Genomic DNA, 27,875 nt, shown 5'->3' with positions numbered 1-27,875 from the left:
GAGCCTCGGGCGGAGGGAGGGAGGGAGGGATGCGGGAGGAGGCGGGGGAGGGCCGGGACCGGCGAGCCGCGGTTTGACAGGAGGAGGGAGGGAGGCATCGGGAGCCGCCGGTGCGGGGACGGGGATGGCGTCAACGGCGGCCCGGGGAGCGGCGGCGTGAGGGGACAGCCCTGCCCGGCCCTGCCCGCAGCCGGGCCGCACCATGGGCAGCGCCGACTCCAAGCTCAACTTCAGGAAGGCGGTGATCCAGCTCACCACCAAGACCCAGGTGAGGGCCGCCATCTCGGGCGGGGGGCGAGGGGGGCCGCGCCATCCTGGGAACCGCCGCCCTGAGGAGCCCCTCACACCCGGCCCTGCCCGAGACACCCCCGGCGCTGCTCTGCCCGGTCCCTGCGTGTGGGGCCGGGGCTGGGGGACCCGCGGGGCCGCGGCTGCAGTCACGGCCGGCCCTGGCCAGGCTCTCCCAGCGAGGCCGTGCCCGAAGGCCGTGGGGCTCAGGGCAGGCTGCGCCCATCGCCGTTTCACCGGTCTGTGGAGGGGCCCCGGCCGGTCCCCGGGGCAGCTGCCAGACGTGGCCGGGCCCTGTCACCGCCTCTGGTGACATCTTGTGCCTTGCTGAACAGCGTCTTGTGCTAACAGAGCAGACGCTGCTGTCATAAGGGATGTCCACAGCTCCTGATGTATTCCGCTTGCGGGTTTACATCACACGGTTTGCCACTGCTCCCTTTTCTGTATCCTTTCTCCCACCCCCGCGCATAATGGGTGGAGAACCTTGCCCTGTTTTTAGGTAATAGCTGATGGAAGGGGCTGTTGAGCAGCTGTGCTGTTGGCAGTAGATATTTCCATCTCTGACTTGTGAATTAACGCTTGATTTCTGCAGGCTGAGGTGGAGAAGGAGTTAAGTGAAAGTGAGGGCTGTGTGAAGGGAGGGTCACTGTCTAGAGGTCTAACATATGTTGTGCCTGTCCTGGGAGCTTGCTTAATTTTTGTTTTAAGTGGAGTGCCCAGCAGCAGCAGCACACTGGCAGAAAATTAGTAGCCTGTCCTTCTGTCTAAGGAGCAGAGGGATTTTGCTCTATTGAGGAGTCGCATCTTGTGTTCTTCTGAGCTGCAATGGAGAACAGCTGTTATGATCCACCTTTAGAAGTAAGGCAGCTGCTAAGAAAACGTGGGGGTCATGGCAGAAAGATAGTTAATGATGGGGAATGAATTCACATGGAAAGGGTATGGATGAAAAGGAGTAAAGGGTGGTAGGAGAAAATCTCTGAAAACTCAAGAGGCAGAGGCTACTAGTGGGAATTGAATTATAGATGGATAAGACTGTGAAAGAGACTGGAAAAAAAACATGTTTATACTTTCTAAAGCAGTATCACATTTATCTGCATTGCTAAAGAATGGCTTTTGTGAATATATTCTTAAAAACTACTAGCTGTGAATGTAGGTAAAGAGAGAAGTGGGGGAATTAATGTTTTAAGGGGTTCTTCCAAAGTCTTTTCTGCATTCCAGATAGTTCAGAGTATCCTTAGCTTTGGGCTGTCCTTCCTTCATGGGAAAATGTGCTTATAAAGTGAGGTTGGGGGGTGGTAAATCAGGCCTACAGGGCTCTGCCCAGTCTGCTGTTCACAAAGAAAATCCTGTGAGGCAATCCCTTGGATCAGCAGCCCAGGCAAGAGCACTCCCCTCCCCTGGTTTATTGACCTGTGTAAGGGAAGAAGGTTCACTGGGGCCCCGAAAGAAAAGGAAGGAGCTAAAGCTTCATTCTTGGCTGGATTCATTTCACGTCTCTGTGATCTAGGTGAGACTGACTGCATGTGGAAGAGGGTGGGGTGTTGGCGCTCCCATATTTACATTCTGTAGAAGGGCACCGGTGTTTGCTCGTGCAGAACGCATGGCTGGGCTCTCCTGGAGCCTTCTGATCTCTTACCAGCAGCAAAACCTCCTGATCCATGAGATCCTGGATCCAAAACCAGGCTGCAGTAATGGACAGAGCCAAATCTTTCCAAGCTAGTGGTTCACAACGTGCTTTGCTTCTCAGCAGCCTGTCTCCTGTTTTGCAGCCTTCTCCTCTGACATTAGAGAGCTGGACAAAGAGATTTTCGCCAAATCATCTGTAACGTGAAACTCTGAGCTCAGAATGCACAGTGAGGTGTTCCTAAGGCTCTGTTGGGAAGAAGTGGTTGAGCCAAAGTCACTGTTCACTCATTGGTGAAGGTTTAGAGTTGGCACAGAAGTTAATTTTTTCTTAAAAATAAGTTTTTATAATCTCCGGGCTTTTCTTAATTAAAAAATGACTGTTCCCATGTGAGCATTTAAAAAAAGTTAAATAAATCTGTAAGGAACATAACACTTGAATGCTTACAGCACATGTGGAGCCCAGAACTTGAAAGTAGAACCAAATCTGGACGCAAATGGAATTGACTTAATTGATTTTTTAACTGCCAAAGAGAAACTGTAAAGGTGTAAGAGTATTAAAAAAGGAAAATCACTTCAGAATTATTTCAGTGATTAAAAACGGCAGTATTACCAGAAGGAAGAAATTAACTTATGCTACAGATGTATATTTATAGTCACACATGGAGACATGGTCTTTAGGCTTTTTATATATGTATATATTACATTACTCTGCACACATTATGCTGGTTGGCCCATCCCTTTGATAATAAAACAGATGTGCTTCATAATAGAGAATGTGTGAGCCCTCCCAAACTGCCCATAAAAGGGCTGCCTATTTAACAGATGAAGGGAACATGGATTGTGGATATGACAGTTCATCAGGGCAGGTCAATTGCAGGTCTGGGAGCTTTAAATGCTGGGGAGCCACCTTTTCTTTTCCCAGTCAGTTGGGGTTCCTGCCAGCAAGCAGCCAAAAGATAAGCAATTTTGATCTTGTGTACCAGCTTGTTAGATTTTAATGGGAGCTGTGCCTCTGCTTTTAAAGAGACAGGAAGACTCAAACATGAGGGACAAACCCCAGTCCTTTCCTTTTCCGTGGTGTGGAAATCCAGGAGTACAATGGGCTGTTAGCTTGAGTCTGATAAAAGCACAACTTGTGCTTGGAGAAAGGTTGGTCCCTGGCAGACCATTTCTTTCAGTGTTGAAGCTTGACTCAGCTGTCCAAGAGTCTCAGGTTGATCAAAAGCAAAGTTGTCTAAAAAGAAAGCTGTAACTAACAGTTGACACAGCTGACTTTTGTCCTGGTCTTTCCCTGCCAGACTTCTACAAATCCCATGTTCCAGTTTGCTTTGCAACACTGTCTCTGCTGTGAGAGCGCAGAACTGGTGGTAAACTTGAAGTCTCATTGATTCTGCGCTGCTGACTGCAAAGATCCTATAGAAAAAAAATTATTATTGCTCTGAAGCCTGTGTAGAGGTGCTGTCCTTGGCTGAAGGGATAAAATCTTACTAGTTATTCATATGGTGAGGCCTCACTTGGAGTATTGTATCCAGTTCTGGGCCCCTCACTTTAGGAGGGACGTTGAGATGCTTGAGCGTGTCCAGAGGAGAGCAACGAGGCTGGTGAGGGGCTTGGAGCACAAGCTGTGTGAAGAACGACTGAGGGAGCTGGGGTTGTTCAGCCTGGAGAAAAGGAGACTCAGGGGCGACCTCATCACTCTCTACAGCTTCCTGAAGGGTGGCTGTGGTGAGCTGGGGGTCGGTCTCTTTCTCCGGGCGATAACAGACAGAACAAGAGGACACAGTCTCAAGCTGCGTCAAGGGAGATGCAAGTTAGGATTAAGAAGGAAGTATTTTACAGAAAGAGTGGTCAGATACTGGAATCATCTACCCAGTGAGGTGGTGGAGTCATCATCCCTCGAAGAGTTCAAAAAAAGACTGGATGTGGCACTTGCTGCCATGATCTAGTTGAATTGTTAGAACATGGGTTGGACTTGATGATCTTATAGGTCTCTTCCTGCCTTGAATTTCTGTGATTCTGTGTGATTCTGTGATTTAGAATAAGTCTGTCCAGAGGCTTTCCTTTTGCACAAACAGGTGGTACAAAGGTGTGTGAATTGCCTCAAACTAATCCCTGGCCCTGCAGCGTTACCTGATCTAAAGCTCAGTCAGGTGCTGCATGAATGGTGATTCCACACCACAGTTCTGCTACGTCTGGGGTGGAAAGAATCAACTGCTGTAACAGATCACCTGAGCTTGTGCAGTACTGCCTGGAAACCCGGGCAGGGACGAGGGCCCTGCTCTGCTTTGAGCCCCTGCTCCAAAGGATTGCTGCCATGGCTGGTGGGATGCTTAGTTGGCATGCTGGCAAGGAGCAAAAAGAGAACACACTGAGCAAGGCTAGTGGCTGCTTGCCCCTTGGTTCTCTGCTGATGATCTGCAGCAATCCTAGTTTCAGGAGTCTTCCAGTGGGGGCCTGGAGGAATTGTTAGGAATGGACATTTGATTGAGGTCATAAGCGCAGAGAGCTCTTGGTCAGGAGGAGGTACAAACACACACACACACACACACACTCTCTGCTGGAGTTTGTGAGGAGCTGTGTCTAAAAGAGAAAGTGAAGGTGGTGCTGGTGTCAGGCTGAGGACAGTAACAAATAAGCAAGACTGTGCCTTGGGAGCTTTTCCTGTTTTTAGGACATGGTCAGGCCCTCTCTGTTTTCCTGTTTCCTGTGAGGTATCCTGTTTGTCGGGGGATTGCCTGCTCAGGCTGTGATTCTCTGCTCAGAAACTGGCACGAGGCTGGGAAACCGAGCATCTTCCTTTCCTAACTTCTGCAGCATGTGTGTGGTGTGCTTCAAAGAAACACAACATCTGCAACTAGTAGAAAACAAAGAATGGAGGTGTCCAGAATGACTGGTTTTACCTTTGTTTAGGCAGCATGCAGGCGAGAGGTCTTAATTGAAGGCAAAAGTCTCCCTCCTTGCCCGCCCTGTCACATCACCTCAGATCTGCCCACTGCGTCCTCAGCAACACTGGACTCTACAGTTACCTCACCCTTGTGGTGTGGAGCTTGGCTTGGGCATCAGAATCTCTCTGCCAGTCAGTTCTGTACCTTCAGCAGCCTCTGCCATGAGATGTGTGTGGGTCAGGAAGATCCTTTGCTCTCCAGATGTGCCAGTTGTGTTTCCAGAGTAGAGTCAAGCTACTGATCCCTCAATTCTTACCCTCATTGTTCTGCTGGTGCAGAGCTGGTTGTCTGCACTGTGCTGGAGGAACATTAGGCTATTTCTTACCTGTGCTGAGGATTTAGCTCCTCGTGAGCTCTCTGGCTGAAGCATAGTCAAGGCTAGGAGTGCTCTGGGATTTGTGACTGCAGTGTGTGCTGTACCAACACTTGTACCTAAATCTTGACATTTCCAAATGAAGATCTCCCTGGCTGGTGAACAAGGCTGATGTAGGTCTGTATTTCTCTCCTCTGTGAGGCTGGATACAGTCTGTTGGGTGAGCTCAGTGAGGAAATGGATATTTAGATCCCCAGAGATGCTGCATGTAGAAAACAATCAGCTTAAAACCAGACAGTAATGTTCTATCAAGGAGATGAATATTATGTGGATTGAGTAGCTTCATGATGCCAGGCTGTAATTAAAACAGGGGGCAGTGGGGATGTGAGTGACTCAGTACTGAATCCATGTCCCAGGATTGTACATGGGATACCATCTGTTGATGAAGAGTTGACTTGCTGCAACTATTAAAAATGCAAGGTATTGGTGTTTTAAGGCAATCTGGTTGCCAAGATGGCAGCAGAGACAGGAATGCTGCTGTACATCCAACGTGGCATTCAGGGAATTGCCCCTGTGCTTCCCTGCTCCACTCCCTGCAGTCAGAGTTCCTCAATCCGTGTTGGGCTGCCATCTGTAAAACAGAGGCTGTGTTCCACCTCTGAGGAGGCCTCAGGCCAGTGGGAGGTAAAGGGATCAGTGTCTGCTGGAGGGAAATGGTTTTCTGCTCCCCCTCTAGATGAGAGTGAAGGCATTATTTATGCATGATGCCCAATTAGCAGCAATTGCTGCTTGCTGTTGTCAGTGGGAGTGGCTGTGGCAGGCAGCCAGGATGTACATGTGGCAGTTCTACATGAGGTTGTGGTGTGTGGTTTGAAATGGGGTGTAGGATTTGTGGGGTATGTCACGCAGCACATAGATCAGATTTCCAAATACTTTGCTCTTTTTGAGGAGTACAATTAGAGACGAGATGTGCAAAATATCCATTCCATTTAAGCTTTTCATGCCCAGGTTACAGAGAGCTCAGCTCTTTCACGTGCTCAGCTGAAAGTCAGGCTGTGAATATTGGATTGGATTGTTCCTACTGATCCCCTCTGAGGACCTGTGATCTTGAGCCATTTGGGAAAAGCTGCTCTTCCCTTGGGAAGAGGTTTGGTGGGATCTTGCTTTGGTGTCCAGGTGAAAAAAATTGGGTTTTCAACACTAGGGCTGACTTTAATAAGATGTCTGAACACACAAGAGTTTTTTTCTGGTTTTGTTTTTGAAGACTGGGGGTCGTTTGGGCTGGTTCCTTGCATGACTGGAAGGACTAGGACCAGCAGCACTGAAGCATTAAGGCAAAGAGCTGCAGGGCAATAACCTGCTGTACCAGTCTGAGGTAGCTGGCCCCTCTCACTTTTTGGCCTGTGGTGGTGACACATCACATGCCTGTGGGCTGGGGCTGTTAGTTCAGGAGGTGACAGCAAACAGGGCAATGCAGCACTTCCCTGTGTCAGAGTTGGGAATGGCCTGTTCTCCCCTAAGTGGCATCTGAGCTGCTTTTAGACACAGCACAGAGCTGGACAAATTTTCTGCCTTCTACCACACATCTGAGAGCGGGCAGGAGTTGTTTCAATTAAACACACAGTCACATTTCTGCCCCTTTCATATCTGACATGCAGGACCCACCCAGTGGTGCTGATTATTTCCCTCAGCAAGTGCTGTTTGCTTTGGAGCTGGTGCTGGTGGCAGGCAGGAGGCTCCTCCTCAGCTCAAGCCAAGGGCTGGGGGTGCTCAGGTGAGCAGCTCTTCTGACCTGCCCAGCATGCCCACACCAAGGCTGGTGAAACTCCTGGGACAGCTCACATTTTCCTCTTCTGAATGCAATCACGGGTCCATCTCTTTCACACTGCTTATCACAAACAGCCATGTGTTTATCCTGCCCCTGTAGCTGGACCCCGGGGTGGGATGAGCACTTGCAGCTGTGTTTGGGCAGTGTCCATCTCTTGGCAAGTATTAGCAGAAAATGTAGTGGAAAGAGGTGTGTTCCCAGGGCTGGGCTGGGGGCTGAGCTTCTGAGACCACAGGTTTGAAATGGATTTTCTTTGGTCTCCTCCTTCCATCTCCTCTTTGAATGGCACACTTAGTGCTTTTTAAGAACAAAGCCTTGGCAGCGACCAGCTGCACTGAGTCCAGTTCTCTATAAATATTTGATCCAGAAAGATCAATTGCATTTTATCTGTAAGTGCTTTGAGGTGGGTCTGTCAGTTCCATGGCTCTGTTTGTGCCCTAATGAGATGTCCCTGATTACTTCCTCGAGATTTTGGTTACAACAGAAGTAATTCCAGTGCACACTCAGGGCTTCCTTGACTTGCTCTGAAGGTGGCAGAGTGCACAAGGACAGCCTGGCCCATGTGCAGTGCTGAAGATCTTGGATTACTGGCAGCAGCTGCAGACAAACATGAAGCCTCCTGTATGTCTGCAGGAATGTTCAATTTGGGAGATAAATCATCCAAAGCCCCGGAAACAGAGGCTGACATATAAAACCAGTGCTAGTATGTTTTATTGAACCTCTTCTTGCCTCATCCCATCCCCAAGCCAGGCATAATTGCTGATGATTGGATTGTATGGAATGGTAGTTCCACATCTATAACCACATTTGTCTCTCCACAGCCTGTGGAGGCCACAGATAATGCCTTTTGGGACCAGTTCTGGGCAGACACAGCCACTTCAGTGCAGGATGTCTTTGCTCTTGTACCAGCTGCAGAGATCCGAGCAGTGAGAGAAGAATCGCCTTCAAATTTGGCAACTTTGTGTTACAAGGTAAGTTTGGTGCTGTTTTATTCTGTGGAGCTGTGATAGGCAGGGGTGTCCCTGGAGCAACAGCACTGTGGTTTCCAAGGGATAAAAGGTACCTTCTACCACAGAATGTGCTTGCTTTTTTGTCCCTGTCTCCTCCTGAGGGTTCCTCAATGTTCCTCTCACAGGTTAGGACAGACCATAGCTGGTGTTTGATCAGTTTGGAGCCTTTTTCTTCTTGTCCCCTTCCTGTGTTTCACTCTGTCCTCTTGGGTCTTACCTGCTCTATATCTGTAAACTGCTTCTTGCTCAGGGGACTTTGTAGCAAGGCTGCATATTTGTGCTGAGGCTGAAACATCCTCTTCCTTGTCTGCACCTAATTGTACCTCACCATGCACCAGTCTGGCTTCAAGCTGAGAAATCCCAGAGGGATGTGCAGACTGTCACTGTGCAACTTTATCCACTGCCTGGATAAAGTTTGAGGAAAATCTTAAGACTTTTCTTTGTTCTGCTGGGATAACAGAACATTCCTGATGCTGCTTCTGGTGTTATCACGTCCTTGTATGGAGCACAGGGAAATTGAACAGCATTTCCTACCCTGCCAGGTTTGGCAAATTGTCAAGCTGGTGAACTGCAGCCTGAGACTTACTTTGCCTGGGAAAGTGCAGGTGTTAACAATGCTCCTGATTTGAGCCATGCCAAGAGCAGCCTTGAATTTGTAGTTTAAAACATTTGGAATGGCACTTTTCCAGTTTTAAATAATCGCTGCCATCCTGTTTTTCTTTCCTCCTCTACAATATGTGAATGAGACTTACTGAATCATAGTGAAGGTACCTCTGACTGTGAATTATAGACAGATACATGTAGAGGATACTTGAGAAAAAATATGAACATGAGGAAAACTACAGTGTTTTTTCCCTAGTATTGGCTTCTGGCAATGAGCTATTTGGAAGTTGAGAAGGGCTTAGAAGATCTGTAACCCCTTTGACTCTGTGTCTTCTTTCTTCCAAAACCAGGAATAAAATATAATCTCTTCTGCCTGCTGGAAACAGGTGTGTTGGGAGGCCTTGTCACTGCAGGACTGTTTATGCATGAGCTGTAGATCTTGGGGTATCACAGAGCCCACTCTAGCAGTGCTTTTGCCAGTCTGAGAGCCCTGACAATGTGCCACTGGACTTAGCAATGCTGTGTGTTTGTGAGGAAATGTCATTTACAGTCATGGTGGGAGATTCAGGCTGTACAGTCATATGTGTGCCTGAAGAAATGGTTCAGCTCAGTGAGTGTGTGACAGGCTGGGACAAACAGCACTTAAATACCCATTAATGCAGTGACGCAGGCGGGCAGAGTCACTGACCCAGGCAGTCTGCCATGAAAATAAGCAGGGACACATGACCTCATGAATTAAAAACCAGCAAGGTGAATCCTTGTTAAATGTTTTGGCTTTCATTTCCCCTCTGTTTCCCCTTGGGATCAGGGAGTAAGAGCAAGTGGGGGCAGCCGTGGAGGGAAGAGACTGCTATTTTCTGTCTGTGGGTAAAACCTCCTGTCACTGCCTCCTGTGGCTGTAGTTGCTGCCTGGTGAGACCCTCATCTATTCTGAAAAGCCCAGTGACCCTCCACTGGCAGTTGCAGCAGCTACTGGATTGTTGCAGTGTGTTTTTGGATGGGCTGCAGGGTCTCAGCCCAGAAGTTCTTTCCAGAGCAGCAGTCCTGTTCACAGGGCAGTGGGGAAACCTGGGCTACCACCCTCTTCTGCAGCAGGACCTTGGTAGGTGCTGCTGGGGGCTGCATCCCTACACACAACACAGGCAGCAGCTTAGCTGCCAGCTCCCGAGTCAGGAGAGGTGCCTGCTGTAATCACACAGACAGAGCTGTCAGACTCTGTGCTTCTGCCAGCGCCTCCCTCCGTGCAGCACAGTGCTGCTGCCTTGCTCCTTCCTGCCTGCATCTCATGCACTTGCTGCAGCTGATTAATCTCATCTGCCCTGTTCAGTGCATGGTGTCATGGAGCAGTGCTGGAAGGAGCCTTCTGGTGCTTTGGCTGTCTGTCTCACATGGCACCACACATGTGCTGCATGGATTAGCCCTGGCATTTGAGGTCTCTTGCAGTGGAACAGCAGAAATTCAAGAAGGTCTGTTTAAAACCATTAACCCTGTTTTTTACAGTTTCAAACAGCCACTGTGCCATTAAGCTGAGAGCAAATGGACTCCCAAGAACTGCTTATAAATCTGTGTGAGGGTATCACTAGCAGGACAGACCTGCCTAGCTCTTGCTAACTTGTGCCCAGGCTAATGCTGCCTTCCTTGGTTTTGTTTCCTTCAGGCTGTGGAGAAGCTGGTGCAGGGAGCAGAGAGTGGCTGCCACACGGAGAAGGAAAGACAAATTGTCTTGAACTGCTGTCGACTCCTCACCCGTATCCTGCCTTACATCTTTGAGGACCCAGACTGGAGGGGTTTCTTCTGGTCAACTGTCCCTGGGGCTGGCCGAGGAGAGGTCTGTCTCTTGTCACTTATTCTTCCTTCTGGAGGGTGATGGGGAGGCTGCAGTGAGGAGACACTGTGTGTATTTGGGGGCAGTTTTATTCTGATTATTTCTATGTGGTCAGAAATTAGGTGACACTTTCTAAATTCTTTCCCGTCCTTTGGTTCTTGCTGCATCTTCTGGATGTTTCATTTGTGTGTGTAGCTGTAGGAGAACACTGATATGTGAGGAAAGGCTTCACCAGTAAACTGGAGGTATGACTCTTAGTGAATATGAGAGCTGTAGTGAAGGCTGTATGATTTTCTTAGACTGAAATGTCCTTGTTCCATTAATTACAGTTGATTTAAGTTTCAAATCAAAATGCAGCAGGGTGTTGTTTGTGCTGATTTTACAATGTCACATTTAAAGTGAATGGTGCCTGAGAAGCTCTTGGCACCATGACTCAATACCCTGCCCATGAGCTGATACAGTTTTAGCCAGGGGCCTAAGCTGGGAGATGAAGCCCACAGCTGAGCAAGAGTGGTTAAAGAGTGGTTGTGTTTCTGGCTCTGTCAGTGAAGTGCATAACCCTGGGGAGTATCTCAGCCTCCCCACATTTCTTTGTCTGGACAGCAAGCATAATAGTGCTCTTTCTCATCTCTCAAAGGAGCAGGGTGAAAGTGCTTTAGGATCTTCTGCAAATAGGAGGAATAGCAGCAGTGAGAGCACAGCTGAATTATACCAGGAGTATGTATTTGCCTGCTTGCTCCCTCAGCAGCTGCTCTGTGCATAGAGAGCCCTCTCCTGTGAGTTTCTGATCTGCAGGTCAGTGTGGCTGTACGAGGTATGGGTTCTCCTAAGTGCAGTGCAGTGTCTTTGGGGACAGTTATGAAGGGTTGGCAGTGGTTGGTACAGTATAAACTGGCACCTTTTGCTGTCTCTGCCTGCCACCTCTAATCTGGTTTGCCTGAGGGCACATCAAAAGGAAGTTCTAGGTGATGAAAAGGGAAGTCGTTGCTAGTCCTGCTTTGTGATTTGTGTGATTGGGAGGGTGGTGGTTGTCAGTCCTTTCATCCCTGCAGGGGCCAGGGAGTGCTGGTGAGGCTTAACAATGTTTTGGGAAGGAACATGCAGGGGTGCCTGGTGCTCTGATCCAGCCAGGCTGCTGTTATTTCTGTTTTTCCACTTTGTTCAGCACCTAGAAAAGAGTTTCTCAGTCTCAGAGTGGTGGAGTCACCCCAAGGTGATCCAGCCCAGTCCACGTGTGCTGTGTTGGGGAACCCTCTGGAGTGTGGGTGGAGCTGTTGTGGTTCAGTGGCTCAGTCCTTTAACCATGTGCATTCAGCATGTAAGGCTGGGATAACAAATACATCCCTGAGATGTTAGGGAAGCTGGAACCACATCTAATCTGGGGCAACAGCTTTGCTGTCTGGTGGCTGATTTCTGTCTGGGAACTGAAGATGATGGTATGCCTGGACACTTAGTAAATATCTCTGAGATTATGCTTCACCTGCTTCATGATGGAGTGATGGATGGCAGAGCTTCCTGGAACCATGGCTCCTCCCTCCTCTATGGGAGTCTGTATTGTGTTCAGATCTACTGGTTTGTTGTGTGTCACCATTTTGGATGTGGTGATACCTGCAGCCTGCAGGGACATTTTTTCTGGCAGTCTAGATACTGTTAGTAAAGATCACTCTTGGAAAAGAAATCCCCTTGGACCTAATGATTGTCATTTCACCTCTGACTGGGAGCACAAGTCAAAGCATCTTTGCTGGCTCCATCCACCCTCGCTGTGCCTGTTCCTACATCCGGGCTCTGTGTGTGGTATCCTCCCTGCTGTCACCAAGACAGACTCAGAGCCACACAGACCATTATCTCCATGGCTGCCTGCTGTGATTGAAGAGCTGTGTGTTGTGCTCAGGCTGACAGAGGCCTGGTTGAGGTAGATAAGCTCCTGCCATTCCTGCTCTCTGCCTTTCCCTCCAGCACCAGTGTGTGGTGGGAAGGCCTCCCAGGCAGGATGCTCTTTGACAGGCAGGATCTGGCAAGGTTTCCCGTGGCAACAGCCTGCAGAGGAGTAGCCATGCGTGCTTGGAGAGATTTCTTTGAATGCTGGAGATGGCACAATCCTCTCTGCTCACTCTGCTGTGGCAGGCTGGGACAGCCCCTGGCCTGATGCACACAGCCTCACCCTGTTCTGTAACCCCCAGTTTTGGGCAGCCCATGCAGAAAGAACTTGGAGGGGTTTTTAACCTTATTGCTGCTGGTTGGCTTCTCCCTATTGCTGTCTCCATGCACCATCCAAATCACCCTCCTTCATGAATGTGAAACCCTCTCCTCTGTCAATGTTTCTCTTCCCTTTTGTATCCAATAAACCAAGCCACCTGCCAAGGTGTACCCAGTGCTACTCTTCTTTTTCCCTGACATCTCCAGGCCTTTGCTCAGTTTGCTGTCATTAAAGAGCTCATTCCTGTTCAGTCAGCACCTTCCAGGGGCAAATTTTTTTCCTGTACCATCTGGGTTTTTGTTCCTTTGTTCTTTTGTTCCCTCCTGTTCCTGTGTAATGTCTTGTCTCCCTATGTGTTTTTGGGGAGTGTGTCTTCTTGTGCTGTGACATATTGGTGTTACTATGTGCCCTTTGCTCACCCTGAACTGACAGTGCTCTCGTGTTTGTCACTTCAGGGAGATGAAGATGATGAAAATGCCCGGCCACTGGCCGAGTCCTTGCTCCTTGCTGTCACAGATCTGCTCTTTTGTCCTGACTTCACTGTGCAGAGCCACCGGAGGAGCACGGTGGTGAGTTGGAAGTTGAATCATGAGATTATCTGCATATTATCTGCATGGTGGGGGGGGACCCTGGGAAAGCCAGCAGCTTCCTGCAAGCCTGCAGGCAGGAAAATGCAGATTTGCTGAGCTTGACCCTGCAGTAAGTGATATTGATCATCATTTTGGGTTCATGGTATGGTGTTTGTGGCTTCTAAGACAGATGTTCTGGGGATTGTTGCAGTGTGATTGAGTCTCAAATGGAGTGGCTGGCAACTACCCCCACACTACAGCTTACCCCTCAGGAAAAGGTGGTTATGCTGGCAAACAATTGCTCTTCTGTTGTTGCCAGCAGAGCAGAGACCTTTAGCACCTTGTTCCCCTCTCTGGCAGTTAGGTGCATTCTGGGGCAGGAAGCAGCTTTTTGTCTGCTCACATGTGCTGTGATCTGAATGAGTAGATGGCCTCTGTTGTGTCTTTCCACCTCTTCTCCCTCTTTGTATCATGGCAGCAAAGACATTTAAATATGTTCTGATCCTTGTGGTGACTGTCTGTACCTCAGAGGAGTTTCCTGAAGCAGGGATCTTCTACCAGGTGTGCTAAGAACAGAGAACAGATTGTGGTGCATCTCTCTCCTTTTTCCCTGCAAGTGACTCTCATGTTGTTTGTAGGTTCAGTCTATAAACAAAAAAACCCAGTTCTCCTTTTTGGGATAGATCTGACGCAAACTAAAAATGAGCATGCTAAACCATGGTATGTTTGATGGCTGCAAAATTCTGTGACAAATCTGAGTACTAAATTGATTGCTTGGGGTTTCTGAGTAGTAGAGAGTTGAAATGTGTCACCTGGGGCTGAAGGGGCAAGGCTGGATCAGGGCTACCCATATGCTATGAGTAAGTGGTGCTGAAACAGATGGACTTCCTGTCCAGTGCTGACACCTGGGATGGATTGCACAAGTCAGGGTGACAATGGATTTTCCTGGGAGAGCCTCCCCCCACCACTTGCACCTGTGATTTTTCCCTTGGCAACAGCCAGACTGGTTTTTCAGGATTCTGGGCAACTGGAATTAGACACTGAGACTGTGAGTGATTTATGTTCCTTGCTGCTGGCTGCCCTTCTGCTGCCTGCAGCCTCTGTAGTCTTTGCTGAGCTGACTTTTCCTCTCTGGGCTTGGTCTGACTGCAGCTTAAGAGCAGAGAGATGGGTACCACCATCTTCTGTTCATGGCAGAGCAGCATGTGGCCCCAGAGATACAGGTTGTGGTGGGTGTTGGCTGAAGTACCAGCACCACAAAGAGGAAGAACTGTGAGACAATGGGCAAAGGAGACACAGGACTGACTCATATTCCCACTGAAGTCAGCCCTAAAATTATGGCTGGAAATGTGGGCTCCTTCCATCATGCACAGTACTTTTATCTCTGTGTTTTGTCCCTTGCTTGCAAAGGCTGAGCTCTTTGAAGACATCAGCACCTGCTTTTTCAGGCCTGGGAGGGAACTTTTGTACAATTCAGTTGTCTGGGTGCTTCTCTGATGTTTTTTTTCTAGAGAGAGGGCTGAACTGCCTTGGATGCACCATTGTTGCCAATTCTGGCTCCTGTCTTCTATGCTTCAGCCTCTTATTTCTCCCACAGGACACAGCAGAAGATATCCACTCCATTGACAGCTGTGAGTACATCTGGGAGGCAGGAGTGGGCTTTGCTCATTCTCCACAGCCCAACTACATCCATGACTTGAATAGGTAAGAGCTTCTGCTAAGGCCAAATGGAAAGAAACTGGGCTCAGGAAAGAGAGATCTGGGGGAGATGAGCTCTCTTTGCCTCCTCGAGTATCCATGATTCCCAAGGAGCTTTCTGCTTGCTCCTTTCCAAGGTAACAGGATTGACAGCACAGAAAAAAAGCCAGCTGACCTTTTGAGTAGCTTTTTGTAATGTAGGGTGGGAGTCAGACTGTCTGCAGCAGGAACTGGGTAAACACTGCTGTTCTGGAAATGCCAAGGAGCTCTGTACTGGATTTCTTTTTTGTAAGGCAGTGATTCTGTTTAGCTCTGTGCCGGTGACAGCAGTATGGCTTAGGAAATTAAATGGGCTTAGCTCTCCCTCAGAAGGACTTTCTAGACAGGACTGAGCCTTCCTTGTGTGTTGTTGTGGTTATTGTGCCTCCTGTGCCCAGTCCCTGCTCGTGAATGGCTCCAGGCCTTTACTTCTCCTTCCAGGACAGAGCTGCTGAAGCTGCTGCTGACCTGTTTCTCTGAGGCCATGTACCTGCCTCCCTCCTCAGACAGCAGCAACACCAACCCCTGGGTACAGTTTTTCTGCTCTACAGAGAACAGGTGAGGGTAAAGGGCAGGGGCCTGGGTGCCAGGGGGAGAAATATCTTCAAATCCGTTCCATGGAGTGTTTTGGTAATGGGTAACCACAGGACTTGTTACCTCCAACATCCAGGGGCTGTTCTTTTACTTTGTCCCTGGCTCATGTGCACCCTATTAGTATTTCTGCTTAGTGAGGATTCCTCAGCAGAGTCTGAGCACGGTGCCCACTGGAGTTTGCTGCAGGACTGGTCCCTGCCCTGTGGGGAATGGCAGGTCCCGTTCCCTGCTGTTCCCTTGGGCAGGGGGTGTGGTGTTGGTGGCGGATGAATGCCGCCCTCTAGTGAAATTGTACCTCTGGGACTTCAGCTCCTCAGCTGGCACTCACCATAGGGGACCACAAACCTGGCTGGAGGCTGAAGAAATACAGTTTTGTCTTTCCAGAGGCTAGAGAGCTTTGAGGTCCTTTCCCGTTTTCACATTTTGCACATGTTTCCTCTGGGAGCCCACGTGGCCTTTTTCACCTCCCCTCCCCTCTCAGCTCTAGTCCAGGAGCCCAGCTGGGAGCTGGAGTCTTGGCTCTTGGGTCTGAGCTGCTCAGTCATGGACTGCTGTCACAGGTTAGAGGAAATGATTGTGTTTTTTCATGGCCCCGGGCTCCTGGGGAGAGAAATGCCTGTCTCTCTCCAAGGCAGTGCCTTTTGTTTCCTGCTGCTGCCTTCTGAGAACATTTTCTCCTCCTCAGACATGCACTCCCACTCTTCACCTCGCTGCTGAACGTCGTCTGTGCCTACGACCCCGTGGGTTATGGGATCCCTTACAATCACCTGCTCTTCTCTGACTACCGTGAGCCCCTGGTCGAGGAGGCAGCCCAGGTGCTCATTGTCACCTTGGACTATGACAGCTCCACCAGTTCAAGTCCCACTGTGGATGGCACGACCACTGGCACAGCCATGGATGATGTGGATGTGAGTGATACTGGAATCTGTGTTTGCTGCTCTCCTGAACTCACTGGGGTCCTCTCACACCAGCTTGGATTGAATGTTGAGCTGTAGGACCCAGCACTGCTTGTTGAGTAGCACTGCTACTCCCCTTGCAGTCTGCTCTCTCTGTTCCAATCCTGCTTCAGTCCTGTGGTCACTAAAGACCTATACAGATCAAAATACATGGCTAGATTTTGATCACTGACTTAAATCAGGAGCATGTAAGTGAAAAGCCCCTGACTATTCCATGCAGTTCTCTGTCTCTTTGCATTTAAAGCTGAATTACTCAGAGCAGAAAGCTGAAGTGAGAAACCTTGGTGGTTATACTTCAACTTCCTGAATATACCTTGTCAGTAAGCATTTCCCTCCTTTTCTTTGAATGCAGCCTCCTGGACCAGACAATCTGTTTGTGAATTACCTCTCAAGGATACACCGGGAGGAGGTAACATGTTCCCTCCTGCACTGTTCCCTGTCTGCTTTCATGCTGGTTGCATTAGCCCTGGGCCCACCACAGTCTCTTTCCTGATCTGTTGGCAGGATTTCCAGTTCATCCTGAAAGGAGTGGCTCGCTTGTTATCAAACCCGCTGGTCCAGACCTACCTGCCAAACTCTGCCAAGAAGATACAATTCCATCAGGAACTCCTTGTCCTCTTCTGGAAACTCTGTGACTTCAACAAGGTGTGGATCTGCTTCTTGCTGAGCTTCACCCCAGCTTGGCTGTTGTGACTCTGGCTGGAGGAAGCCCTGGTGAAGGGCTGTGGTGGGTAGCTGGCAGTGGCTCTGGGATGCTGCAGGTGCTGGGGGTCTGGCTGTAGAGACAGCCTGGGAGAGGGGCTGCAGCTCCTGAAGGTCTGTGCTGGAAGCAGGTTCTGCAACAGATATTATCATAACTCTACAAATAGCACTGGTGTTGATGAGGTATTGCATACACCAGCCTTTTTAATGTTCTTGACGGACTGATTAACTGGAGACTGTCTGTGCTGAGTCCTGTGGATGGTGCAGGGTATATACTTATGATTGTTTGAAATACTCCCTTTTCTTCCAGAAATTCCTTTTCTTTGTGCTGAAGAGCAGTGATGTTCTGGACATTCTTGTCCCAATCTTGTATTTTCTCAATGATGCCAGAGCAGACCAGTGTAAGTTGGTTATTTTCAATATTTGGAACAATTTGTGCTTGACAGTTGAGCTAGAATGTTTTTGAGATGCTTCCTCCCTACCAGTTGACAGCATTTTGAATGCATGTTCCTGACCTTCTACAGACATGGAGTGGAGTTGTCCAGTTAATTGGGTTTTAATGTTTGTAGGGGGCTAGAATCAGGACACAATCTATCCTGCAATATAGGGAAGGGAAATCCTTCCTTAGTATGCATTAACATTTTGAGTCCCTTTTATTGAAAATTGTGTCCCTGATCCAGTGAAGAGGGAAAAATGACTAATCTGCTTTGCTAAAGCAGAGTAGGGAGTAAATCAGGCATAACTCCATCGTTGTGTAGTGCAGGGAAGTAGTCAGATCTTCACTGCTGTGATGAAAGGTTTACATTAAGAACATAATGAAGAAAAGCATCCAAGACTTAACACTGATAAGACTTAACACAGATGTGCTTGGGAAGGACACTGGTGCTGACAATGAAGGGAGCACTGTGTGGGATGTCCCTTATCAGGATGGTTTAGTCTGTGCAGTTTTTTATCAGTCCCATAGTGTTTCTCCTCTCTCCTCACTGTCCCCTCTGTGACATATTTTTCTGGTGTTTTTTTCTCCATGCAGCACGAGTGGGCTTGATGCACATTGGGGTCTTTATCCTGCTGCTCCTCAGTGGGGAGCGTAACTTTGGGGTGCGACTGAACAAGCCGTATTCTGTACGAGTGCCTATGGACATCCCTGTCTTCACAGGGACACATGCTGACCTGCTCATCATAGTGAGTACAGCTCCAGCACTTCTTGAACCCTCCTAGCTCCACAAATCATTGTCCACCTTTAATATACTCGCCCTCCCTAAACTGGAAGCCCACTGAATAGCTGGCAAGTGTGTGGGATGCACACTGTTAACCTGAGGTGATGTATCTGCCAGGGTGCATTTGCATGAGGTGTAATTCCATCTGCATTAAATGATCTCAAAGAACAGGACTCCTCATGGTGCTGCACTGCTGTCATGAGGGGGTGAGTGCATTCCCTCTGCTCTACTGGTAGGGAAGGCAGGAGATCTGGCTCTGTCCCAGGCAGACAGAGGTGTGTGGAGCACATCTGTCAATGGGGACAACAGTGATACCAAGCTCAGCTCTACAGCTTTGGGTAGCTGCAAGTTTCATTGACCTTTCAGTCAGCCCACAACACTGCCTATGAGCAGCTGTGTGCTTTGCAATACAAGCCTCAGGTGCTTCCCTTCTGTCATGTTCTCATTTGCCAGAGAAGAAGCTCTCAGCAGCTTCCGATAAATCTCCAAGAGGAGATTCCTGTTAAAAGGAGCAGGAAGAAACCTGCTCACCATAACTGCTCTTGATGCTATGTGTTTTGCTCTTGCATTCCATTAATCTCAGATCATCTCTCTGTTTTAATTATGCTTCGGACTTCTCTACAGACATGCCAGCTAAAGGTGGGAAGGCCAAGATTGCGAATGCCTGAACTGGTTACAAGGCACTTGAATCTTTCCATGTCTGAGGATATAATTAAAAATAGGACAAAGATTTGAGTTAGAAGTCTGCACTAAAATCAGGTGTAAAATCATTAGTTCTGTGGCATTTCAAGCAGCTATTATAAGGGTTCAGAGTCAAAGTCTATTGGAGGTGAAGGTGTCTCTTACTTCCTGGCGGTTTAGTTTTGTCCCAGGCTGCCTGAACATTGTTGAACAGCTCACAGTCAGTTTCTGTTTGCAGTGTTATAGGGCTCTAATCACATTCCCAAAGGATTCCTTGTAAATGAAAGCTTGTACTCCTGGAGCACGAGTCTGCAGTGAGAGCAGCCTTCCCCACCTGTGTAATTGTGGAGTGTGCAGGGCCCTGCCTAGGTAGGAATGGTGTCAGGAAGCGATTAGTGTGGGGGTGGCACTGGTTTTGGTTGAGAGGGTGCTTTCAGTAAGGTGCTGCCTTGCTCAAGAGCTCCTTCCTTCCACAGGTCTTTCACAAGATCATCACCAGCGGGCACCAGCGGCTGCAGCCCCTCTTCGACTGCCTGCTCACCATCGTTGTGAACGGTGAGCACTGTGTGGGGGGAGAAACCACAGCTCACAGTGCTCTCACTGCCCTGTGCCCCTCTCTGTGCTCCCCTGCTGCTGGAGGGCACTGGCCAGTGCAGATAAGATCTGCCTGCATGGTCAGCTGGGGCAGAAGGAGGGAGAGCAGAGTCCTGGAGCTCCCTTGGGGAGGCAACAGGACATTTGCCAGCAGGCCTGGTGAGGGCAGTTGGCAGTACTGTCCCTTTCCAGCAGGGAGTGCCACCTCCTCACAGTGGTGGTGCTTCCCTTGGACTTAGCGAGTGCCCAGGTGGCTCCAGCTGTGAAGCTTTTCAGGAGGCACAGCAGAGATGGTGTTACTAGTGTAAGCCTAAACAAAATCTAAAACCAGCAATGCCTCATTTTACCGGGCAATATCTCTGTTTCATTTGCTTTGTATTTGGAAATGTTTCTGTGGAACCATTTGTGCAAGGGTGGGAAGGTCATAAAAGCGACATTTTTAGTGGTGTATTTTTGAGAATATATACACCTTGGTTCTTTCCCTAGTTTTCATTTGCTTTGCCTCCCACAGTGTCTCCATACCTGAAGTCTCTCTCCATGGTGGCTGCTAACAAGTTACTGCATCTCTTGGAGGCTTTTTCCACCACCTGGTTCCTATTCTCTGCTGTCCAGAACCACCATCTTGTTTTCTTCTTGCTGGAAGTTTTCAACAACATCATTCAGTACCAGTTTGATGGTAACAGACTGCTTTATTTAGTGGGTTTGCACTAGTTTAGTCCAAGAGAATGTCAGATGGAAGTTCAGAGGAAGTCCAAGGAGATGAGAGGAGGTGAGAAGTGTAGAAATGAGCTATATAGGACTGATAAGTTGGGTTAGTAGATAATCACCATTGGGTTCTGGCCCAGGCAGATTTAGTTAGAACAAAATAAGATGGTAGCTAATTGTCAGCATAACCTCAGCCCTCCTGCAGAAGGTGAGATGCACAGAGAGGAAAAGAAACAAAAAGTGAGTGTGTAACTCATAAGTTGTGACTGGCTGGATATTGCTGTGAAACTGCTCGTGTTGCTCAGCAATGTACGTGATGGGGCAAAACAATTTTCAAGTGCCTCTCAGTTCTGCTTTGACAAATCTCTGGGGGCTTAAGACCAAACCACCTCATCCAAAGAAAGTTCTGATATTTGCTACTTTCCAGGAAATGCCTTATGTTTTCCCTGTTAATAGCATAACAGTCTTTTGCCTAATAAATAATAAAGTAAGGTCCCAAAACCTGGTCAAAATTTAGTGTTTTGCTTTAAATTTGCTAATCAGGAATGGCCATTCTGCTTCCCTGATAGGAATCTTGCATGTGGCAATTGCCAAATCCAAAAGCAGCCTTTGTGGGTGTAATTTGTGTTTTATATTAGAGGATGGTTTCATTCTGTTCTGTGCTATCTTGCAGGCAGTAAGAATTCTGACCTTTTGGCTTTGCTATTTCAAGCCTGTGTCTCAGATTAAATGCCCTGATTTGTTTTGTGAGTTCTTTTGAAGATGGAGGAATGTTGAACCTTGGCTAGTAACCTTTTCTTCCAAAATAGATGCTAATATGTGGTTTAAACTGTCCTTTTTCTTCTCAGCTGTTTGAATATCCCTCACCAAACCATTTCTTGTCAGCTTTCCAGCCTAGGAAGGATTTCACTGAATTTTCTGTAATGGATAAGAGGATATTGAGCTCTGCTCTTTCTTTCCCGTGCCACTGCCTTTGTGGGTGGGAGCAGTCAGGTTTTGTGTAGCCAGCGAGCTGTGCTGGGCTGGCAGAGCTCTTTGAGCCTTACTTCTCTGCTCGTTTTGTTGTTCCCAGGGAACTCCAATCTGGTCTACGCCGTGATCCGCAAGCGGAACGTGTTTCACCAGCTGGCCAACCTGCCCACGGACGCGCAGGCCATCCAGAAGGGGCTGCAGCGCAGGAAGAAAACCCCCGAGCCCATTTCTCGCACCAACTCCCAGGACGGGGTCTCCATGGAGGGGTCACGGCCTGCTGCCCCTGCTGAGCCAGGCACGCTGAAGGCCAGTCTGGTGGCTACTCCAGGTGAGCTTTAGTTTACCTTTGGGACAGGAGAGGTTTGTTTTCTCTGTGGGATATGGTGTGGACTCACCCTTTCACTGGGTGTGGAGAGATTAAGAGTTTACATTTGTGAATAACTTAACCGCCTTTCAGTGTGAGTTTCAGATCAGTTGGCCCAAGCTGATCACAAACAAACTGCCTTGAGTTTCTGTCCTCTCAGACTTAGTGTCCATAAGACCATTTGTCCTAGTCTTGACCTGTTGTCTCAGGTTAACTCTATCCACATGAACCTGTGTTCCTCCTCCTTCTCAAGGAGCATTTTCATAGAGAAAAATTCCTTTGGGGTTGTGAAATCAAAGCTAAATCTTGCTTCTCTTGCTGAAAGGGGAGGTTTTCCAATATCACCAGAGATACAGGATATCTGTGCATAGTGGGGTAGAGAAGAGCTTTTAAACCTATTTAATTAACTTGTGTTTCTGAGCTTTTCTTTTTTTGAACACAGGGATTGACAAGCTCACGGAGAAGTCCCAGGTGTCAGAGGATGGGACCATGCGTTCGCTGGAGCCTGAGGCTTCCCAGCTGTCCCCAGAGGGAAACCCACCTGCAGCCCTGAGTGATGGGGAGTCCTGGAGTGGGGTAAGGCTGGATGCTGGTGTGCAGGGAAGGTCTGGGTGTGAAGTGAACAAAAATGAGGGGTTAGAAGAAGAGATGTGTTGGCCCATTAAAGAAGGGCATCGCATTAAAGGCAGCGTGCACACGTGCAGGGTGCTGGGACACAACGTGGTCCAGAAGGGCTGTTGCATCATCTTGGGTGTTTCATGTTTATGCTATGACACAAGAGCTGGGGCACTTGAGTGAGCTTTCTCCAACACAAAAACTATGACAGAGCAGTGAGTGCAGAATTGCCAGAGGATGTCCATGAAACCTCCTGATCCTGATGTTTCCAACTCAGGTTCTTACTGCTGCTGCTTTTTCATCTCCCTTGGGATGGAGAGCTCTACCAGAATCTTTTAACTCGCTGGTGCTGTGTTCCCAATGTGATCCCATGAGGGCTAGGCTGAAGTGCTGCCCTCAGAGTGGCCTTGAATAAATTGGAATGTACAGAAATCTCAAATGCTCCAGGACCAATTTTCTTACCCTTCCTGGCCTTGCCTGGTACCAGGTGAAGCCCGTGGCTAGCAAGATATCTTAAGCACACAATTATGTTGTCATTAAATGAGATCTTGACTGAGAACTTGTGGAAGGTTTTCTTCTTCCAGCAGCCCATGAAACATAATCATGGGTCTTTCCATCTGTGTCCAGCAGCTGGCTCAAACTGTTCCCAAGCTGGAAAAGCACTGGCACAGCTCTACCCCAAGCTGGCTGTTTCTGGTTGAGAAGGTGCTGAGTGAATGAGTTTATTTGTGTGGAGCTGCAGGGTGGCTGCTGGAAGGAAGTGCTGTGCCCATTTGTTTTGTAGAAAAGTCAGCTCTGTGCTGTAGCAGTGAGTGGTCAGGGAGCATTGCTAAAGGAAAAAGCCTATCTGTTTTCACCTTGTGCAGAGATTGACAGTGATTTTAGAGGGTTATTTCCTTCCCTCCTTCCCACCATGAATATGGAAAGCCAAGTTGAGTGTGTCATTCCTCAAGAGGCGAGAGTTATTAGATAGGAGTTGCTGGGAGCCTCCCCTTGGAAAAATGCTTTTTAAGATATTCCAGAATGGACATAAAGAATCCCAGAGATACTCAGTAGACAGAGGCTGAAAAATCTGTGGCTGTTAGCTATATCATCTCTGTGCCAAAAGAGAGAAGCATCCCTCTGAACAGTCTCTTGTCAGTGCTGTTTTAATTCTGTCACTGTGGATTGTTCCAGCAGTGTCAACAGTGGTGACTGGAGCTGTGACCTTCCACAGGGTCCTGCAGCTTCATCAAATATTGCCACTCTCTGGGTGAGAGCACATGGGTTTGGTGAATGAAGGTCGGGTGGGTTTGACATGTTCTAGAGACAGGCTGAGCTGTCTTTCCCAGTAGTAGTCTAGAAAATCTGGGGAGAATATCAGCAGAAAATGGATTGTATTTCTTACTCTTAAGTGTGATTAGCATTTGTTTGCTTTTATTTGTTAAAAATAATGTTTATTGATAGGAGGCATCCCATTCCCGGAGGGATCGAAGGCGTCTCTCCAGTGCATCCTCCAGTGGACAGTGGACTCCAACTCCTGACTGGGTAAGGGCATCTGGACACAGGAAATAAATAATGAGAAAGAGTTGTGGCAGAAATGCCTCACACACCCTGCCCCTTCCCTGCCATCAGAGGCTTTCCAAGAGCAGCATTTCCTCACAGACACTCGAGGTCAAAGCTCCAGAACTTTAGTTTACTGACATCTTCAAAGAAATATTTTATTTACCTGTTTCAAACCAATGTCCCACTGGTCTTCTTGGGTGCCTCATAATTCTAGTGCTCCAGGATTTATTGTATTGCTCCTGTGCACTCAGTTCACCCACCAGCTTTGTGATTATTGTAAACTTCATTTGTTGCAGAGATTGTGGAGACAGCTGTAAAAACCTGCCAATGCAGTGTACTGATTTCCCTGCTGTTTTCCTCCCTACAGGTGATGTCTTGGAAGTCAAAGCTCCCCCTGCAGACAATCATGCGGCTCTTACAGGTGCTGGTCCCTCAGGTGGAGAAGATCTGCATTGACAAGTAAGGAGATTTTTGGAAAGGAAGGGCTGTGTGGTGTTTAAGGAGCAATGTGAGGTTGGCAGAGTTTGAATTTGGAGGGCCTCTAAGGGAAACCTTGTAAAGTTTAAGTGAAAGCATCCCGGGCTCAATAGAGTTGTTACTTGGCTTGCCAGACATCTTGTTTGTCTGATCCCTCTGTTTCCAGAGGAGAGGGGATGTGTTCTGGGCCACAGCTCAGTGTCTGTGTTTGTTTAGGCTGGTCCTTCATGCTGCAGCACTTTTGGAGGTGTCTGTGGGACATGCTAAGGATGTTCCTGGTCTGTGTCTTGGCAGGGGTCTCACGGATGAGTCGGAGATCCTCAAGTTCCTGCAGCATGGCACCTTGGTGGGGCTGCTGCCAGTGCCTCACCCCATCCTCATCCGCAAGTACCAGGCAAACTCGGGCACTGCCATGTGGTTCCGCACCTACATGTGGGGAGTTATTTATTTGAGGTAAAGCAGCTGGGTGCAGCCTGGCTTGGTCTTTTCCAGACTTTTGGGAGGCCTACAGAGACAATTGCATGCCCTCAGCCAGCCCTAGCTTATCTCATATTTACAGGATAGGAAGATGTTTTTCCCTTGGGTGTATCAGCTGCTCCTAAACTTTGAGGGGGTGACATGAAGGGGGTTGTTCTGGGAGTGCTGCTTGTTTGGGAACTGGCAGCAGCAGGGAATAGAAAAGCTGCCCAGAGGGTCTAGTGCAGAGATTTTATGCAAAGCTCTGGCTTTGTGGGATGTTGTAGATACTGTCATCCCTGTAAGGTGTGTTGTCTCTCAACAAGTGATTTCCTTTTATGCAAAGCTGAAGGCACGCTGTGCAGCCAGCTCCTGTAATCGTGGCTGTGAGATTTGAATTCCTTGTAACTGGCCACAGGGAGTAAAGTGGCTCTTGTCTTTCTGTCTCAGGAATGTGGATCCCCCCATCTGGTATGACACAGATGTTAAGCTGTTTGAGATTCAACGGGTCTGAAGAGAACACTTACCTCTACTGAGAGAAATACACTGGATCTAAGGACTGTGGCGTGCTGCTTCATCACAGCTATTCCTGCATTTCACGTCCAGCTGAGAGACCAAAAGGACAATCACTTCATTTACCTCCCTGTCATTTAAAGCTTTAATCGGGACCTGCTTGGGCATCCCTCCCCCCAGCTCACTTCTCTTCCCTCACCCTTCACCATGAACCTTGAGTAAAAGATATCTAAGGGATTGTCCATTGTTGTGGTTGCACTAGAAATCAAGACTGTTCTTAGCTCCTTTGTTACTCTTTTGCTTCTGGATGTGGTTTGGAAACCAATCTGACCCTGTCCTTGCCCTGGTCAGAGTCAGCATTTAATTGAAAAAGACTAGCTGTAAATTGGGTGCAAAGGGAGAAGCTGCTATTCCTGCAGGAGACAGGGTTTGGAAACTGCAGTTACTTCCATGTAGCTCCATAAAGTTTCCAAGGCATCCCTTCTGGCTGCAGGTGTCTCCCTGGTGTCTCAGTTTCATATAGGGAAGTCTTTCCCACCTAAATGATGTTGAAGGAGAACTTTGTGTCTCAGTTCTGAATCTCTCTAGTCCTTTCCTGGAAAGCTGCTTGAGAAGTTTTGTTGGTGTGGGTCAGAAGTTTTTCCTTGGCTTCCAAGCCCAGCAGCCTGTCCTTCATGGTGGACTGTTGCAAAGGAGCCTGTCTTACTTTTAAAAGCCCTTTTTAATCCATGTGAGCACACAGGGATGAAGGGACTGGCTCAGTGAGAGCAAGGAGAAGAGACCTGACTTAAACTCTTTTAAGTCTTCTCCCACTGGCTGAAAGGACACCGTCTCTGGATTTGAAAGGAACCATATCCTTCCATCTTTGCCTGGCAGGCTGATGCAATGCAGGGAGCAGAACGGTCTTTTGCACACTACTGTTAAGGCAAGGGTTTGAGGGAGCCACTCAGGGAAGTTGTAGGAGGAATTTGGAAGTTGTAGGAGGAAAAGCATCTCCATGTCAGTAGGGAGTGGAGAGTGCTGAGGCACAGTTGAATTCTTCAGGGCATTTTGCTTATTGACCAAGTTATTGGATCTTGAATGTATTGGGTCCCAAGCATGTGTAAATTTTGGGAAGCCAGAATGGAAATTGGTGGGAGATCTGCTGTAGCTGGCTTGGTTTAGCATTGTGGGGTCACACATTGGTGAGTGGAGACACTCTTGAGGTTTGAGTCAAATGTAATGTTCTGCTGGGAGGGGCTGCTGTCTTAGACCCACGTGGTCTTTAGGCAATGAAATGTGAGGGGTCCTGTCATGAACTGAGACCTTTCCATCAAAGCATAATCCTTGGTGCTCTTTTATTCAGGCTCTTGGGAGGATTGCTGGTCGTGAGCTGTTTGCCACAGGTTAGGCCCAGCGGCGTCACTGCATGGAAACAGGTCTGTCACATTGAGTACAGGGACAGTGTGACACACTCTGTGACTTGTAACCCTGGCCTAACCCTCGCAGCTGCAGTGGTAACAGCATGGCCATCCTCTCCCAGAGAGCTGCTCCAGTGTGCTGCTGGCTCCCACTGGCCTCTAGTCAGGTGGTTTCCTCCTCTGGGCACTGAGAGAGAATGGAGTCCCAGGCCAGTAGAAAGTGAAATAAAATCGGAACGGTTTTCTGAAGGATAAGAAATACGTGAAATAGAGAGAGGTTATTCCCCCACCTGCCTCCCATCTCCAACCCACTTTGCCACCCAGCACTACTCCCATCCTGACCCCACCTCTGTTCAGGTGTGAACAGGGTCTGTTTCACTTGGAGAATCTCATGTATAAGAATGTGATTTGGTGGGGCCACACTCTGATTGTATGGCACTCGCACCTCACAGCTGGAACGGGGCCTCCTGTGTCCCACGTGCTTTGCCTCTTCCCTCCCATGGATCTGCTGGTTCTCATGATCTCTTCCGTCCTCTCTTTTCTGCTTTATTTCTTTGTGAGTTCCTCTGGAAGCCTTTTTGTTTGTTTCTTGGTGTTTGGAGTCTGATCCTTGTTCTGTGGAAATCAACTTGCACTGTAAACTCTTTGCTTACTTATGGACAGAAAGATAAAGATAACTGAAACATGCACTTGGGTACTTTTTTTTTCTCCTTCCACAGAGGGAGGTTTATAATCTTGTTTGTTTTATGTTGAGGTTTTTTTTGTGCCACTAGTGGACCGTGGGCTGGCTTCCTCTGCAGTGGTAATTTTTTTTATAATCAAAAATGAAGATTTGACTCTGGGAAATGAGCCTGAATTGTGTGGGTTTGGCCATTTCTGTGTTTATAGCATCATCAAAGATCAAACAGGATCAAGTCTCCTGAGTTAGTGAACCATGTGCTACAACCTTTGTGCAGTTGAGACCTGTAAAACAGGCACCCTGGCCCTAGGGGCTGTTAGGAAAGGACATGGAGGGCCTTGACTGTTTATCTGATCTGTGGTGGCTGGAGGTGAGAGTTGGAGCTGGTGGGCTTCATTCCTGTCCATGCTGATCATGTCTTCAGTCATGTATTCAGTGTTCATTCCAAAGTCACCTGCTCTCTG

The 27,875-nt window shown here is 48.4% G+C and overlaps 1 protein-coding gene across 1 annotated transcript; it reads left to right on the top strand.

The window, feature by feature from the left end:
• The first annotated feature begins 84 nt into the window (after window positions 1–84).
• HID1 (HID1 domain containing) lies at window positions 85–27,581 on the top strand. Its single transcript, XM_063176118.1, has 19 exons — window positions 85–268; window positions 7,822–7,971; window positions 10,271–10,441; window positions 13,091–13,204; window positions 14,802–14,908; window positions 15,383–15,499; window positions 16,221–16,443; window positions 16,844–16,900; window positions 16,996–17,136; window positions 17,504–17,594; window positions 18,224–18,375; window positions 19,568–19,646; window positions 20,197–20,361; window positions 21,463–21,690; window positions 22,169–22,302; window positions 23,788–23,868; window positions 24,254–24,345; window positions 24,658–24,816; window positions 25,270–27,581. Exons 1-19 carry the CDS (start codon window positions 203–205, stop codon window positions 25,331–25,333), a joined length of 2,391 nt encoding a protein of 796 aa, XP_063032188.1. The 5' UTR covers window positions 85–202; the 3' UTR covers window positions 25,334–27,581.
• Window positions 27,582–27,875: the final 294 nt, after the last annotated feature.

This window comes from Melospiza melodia, chromosome 24, assembly GCF_035770615.1.
Source record: "Melospiza melodia melodia isolate bMelMel2 chromosome 24, bMelMel2.pri, whole genome shotgun sequence".
In the NCBI taxonomy this organism is placed as follows: Eukaryota; Metazoa; Chordata; class Aves; order Passeriformes; family Passerellidae; genus Melospiza; species Melospiza melodia.
Note: the sequence above shows the minus strand (reverse complement) of the source record. Positions and strands in the feature narration are given on the sequence as shown.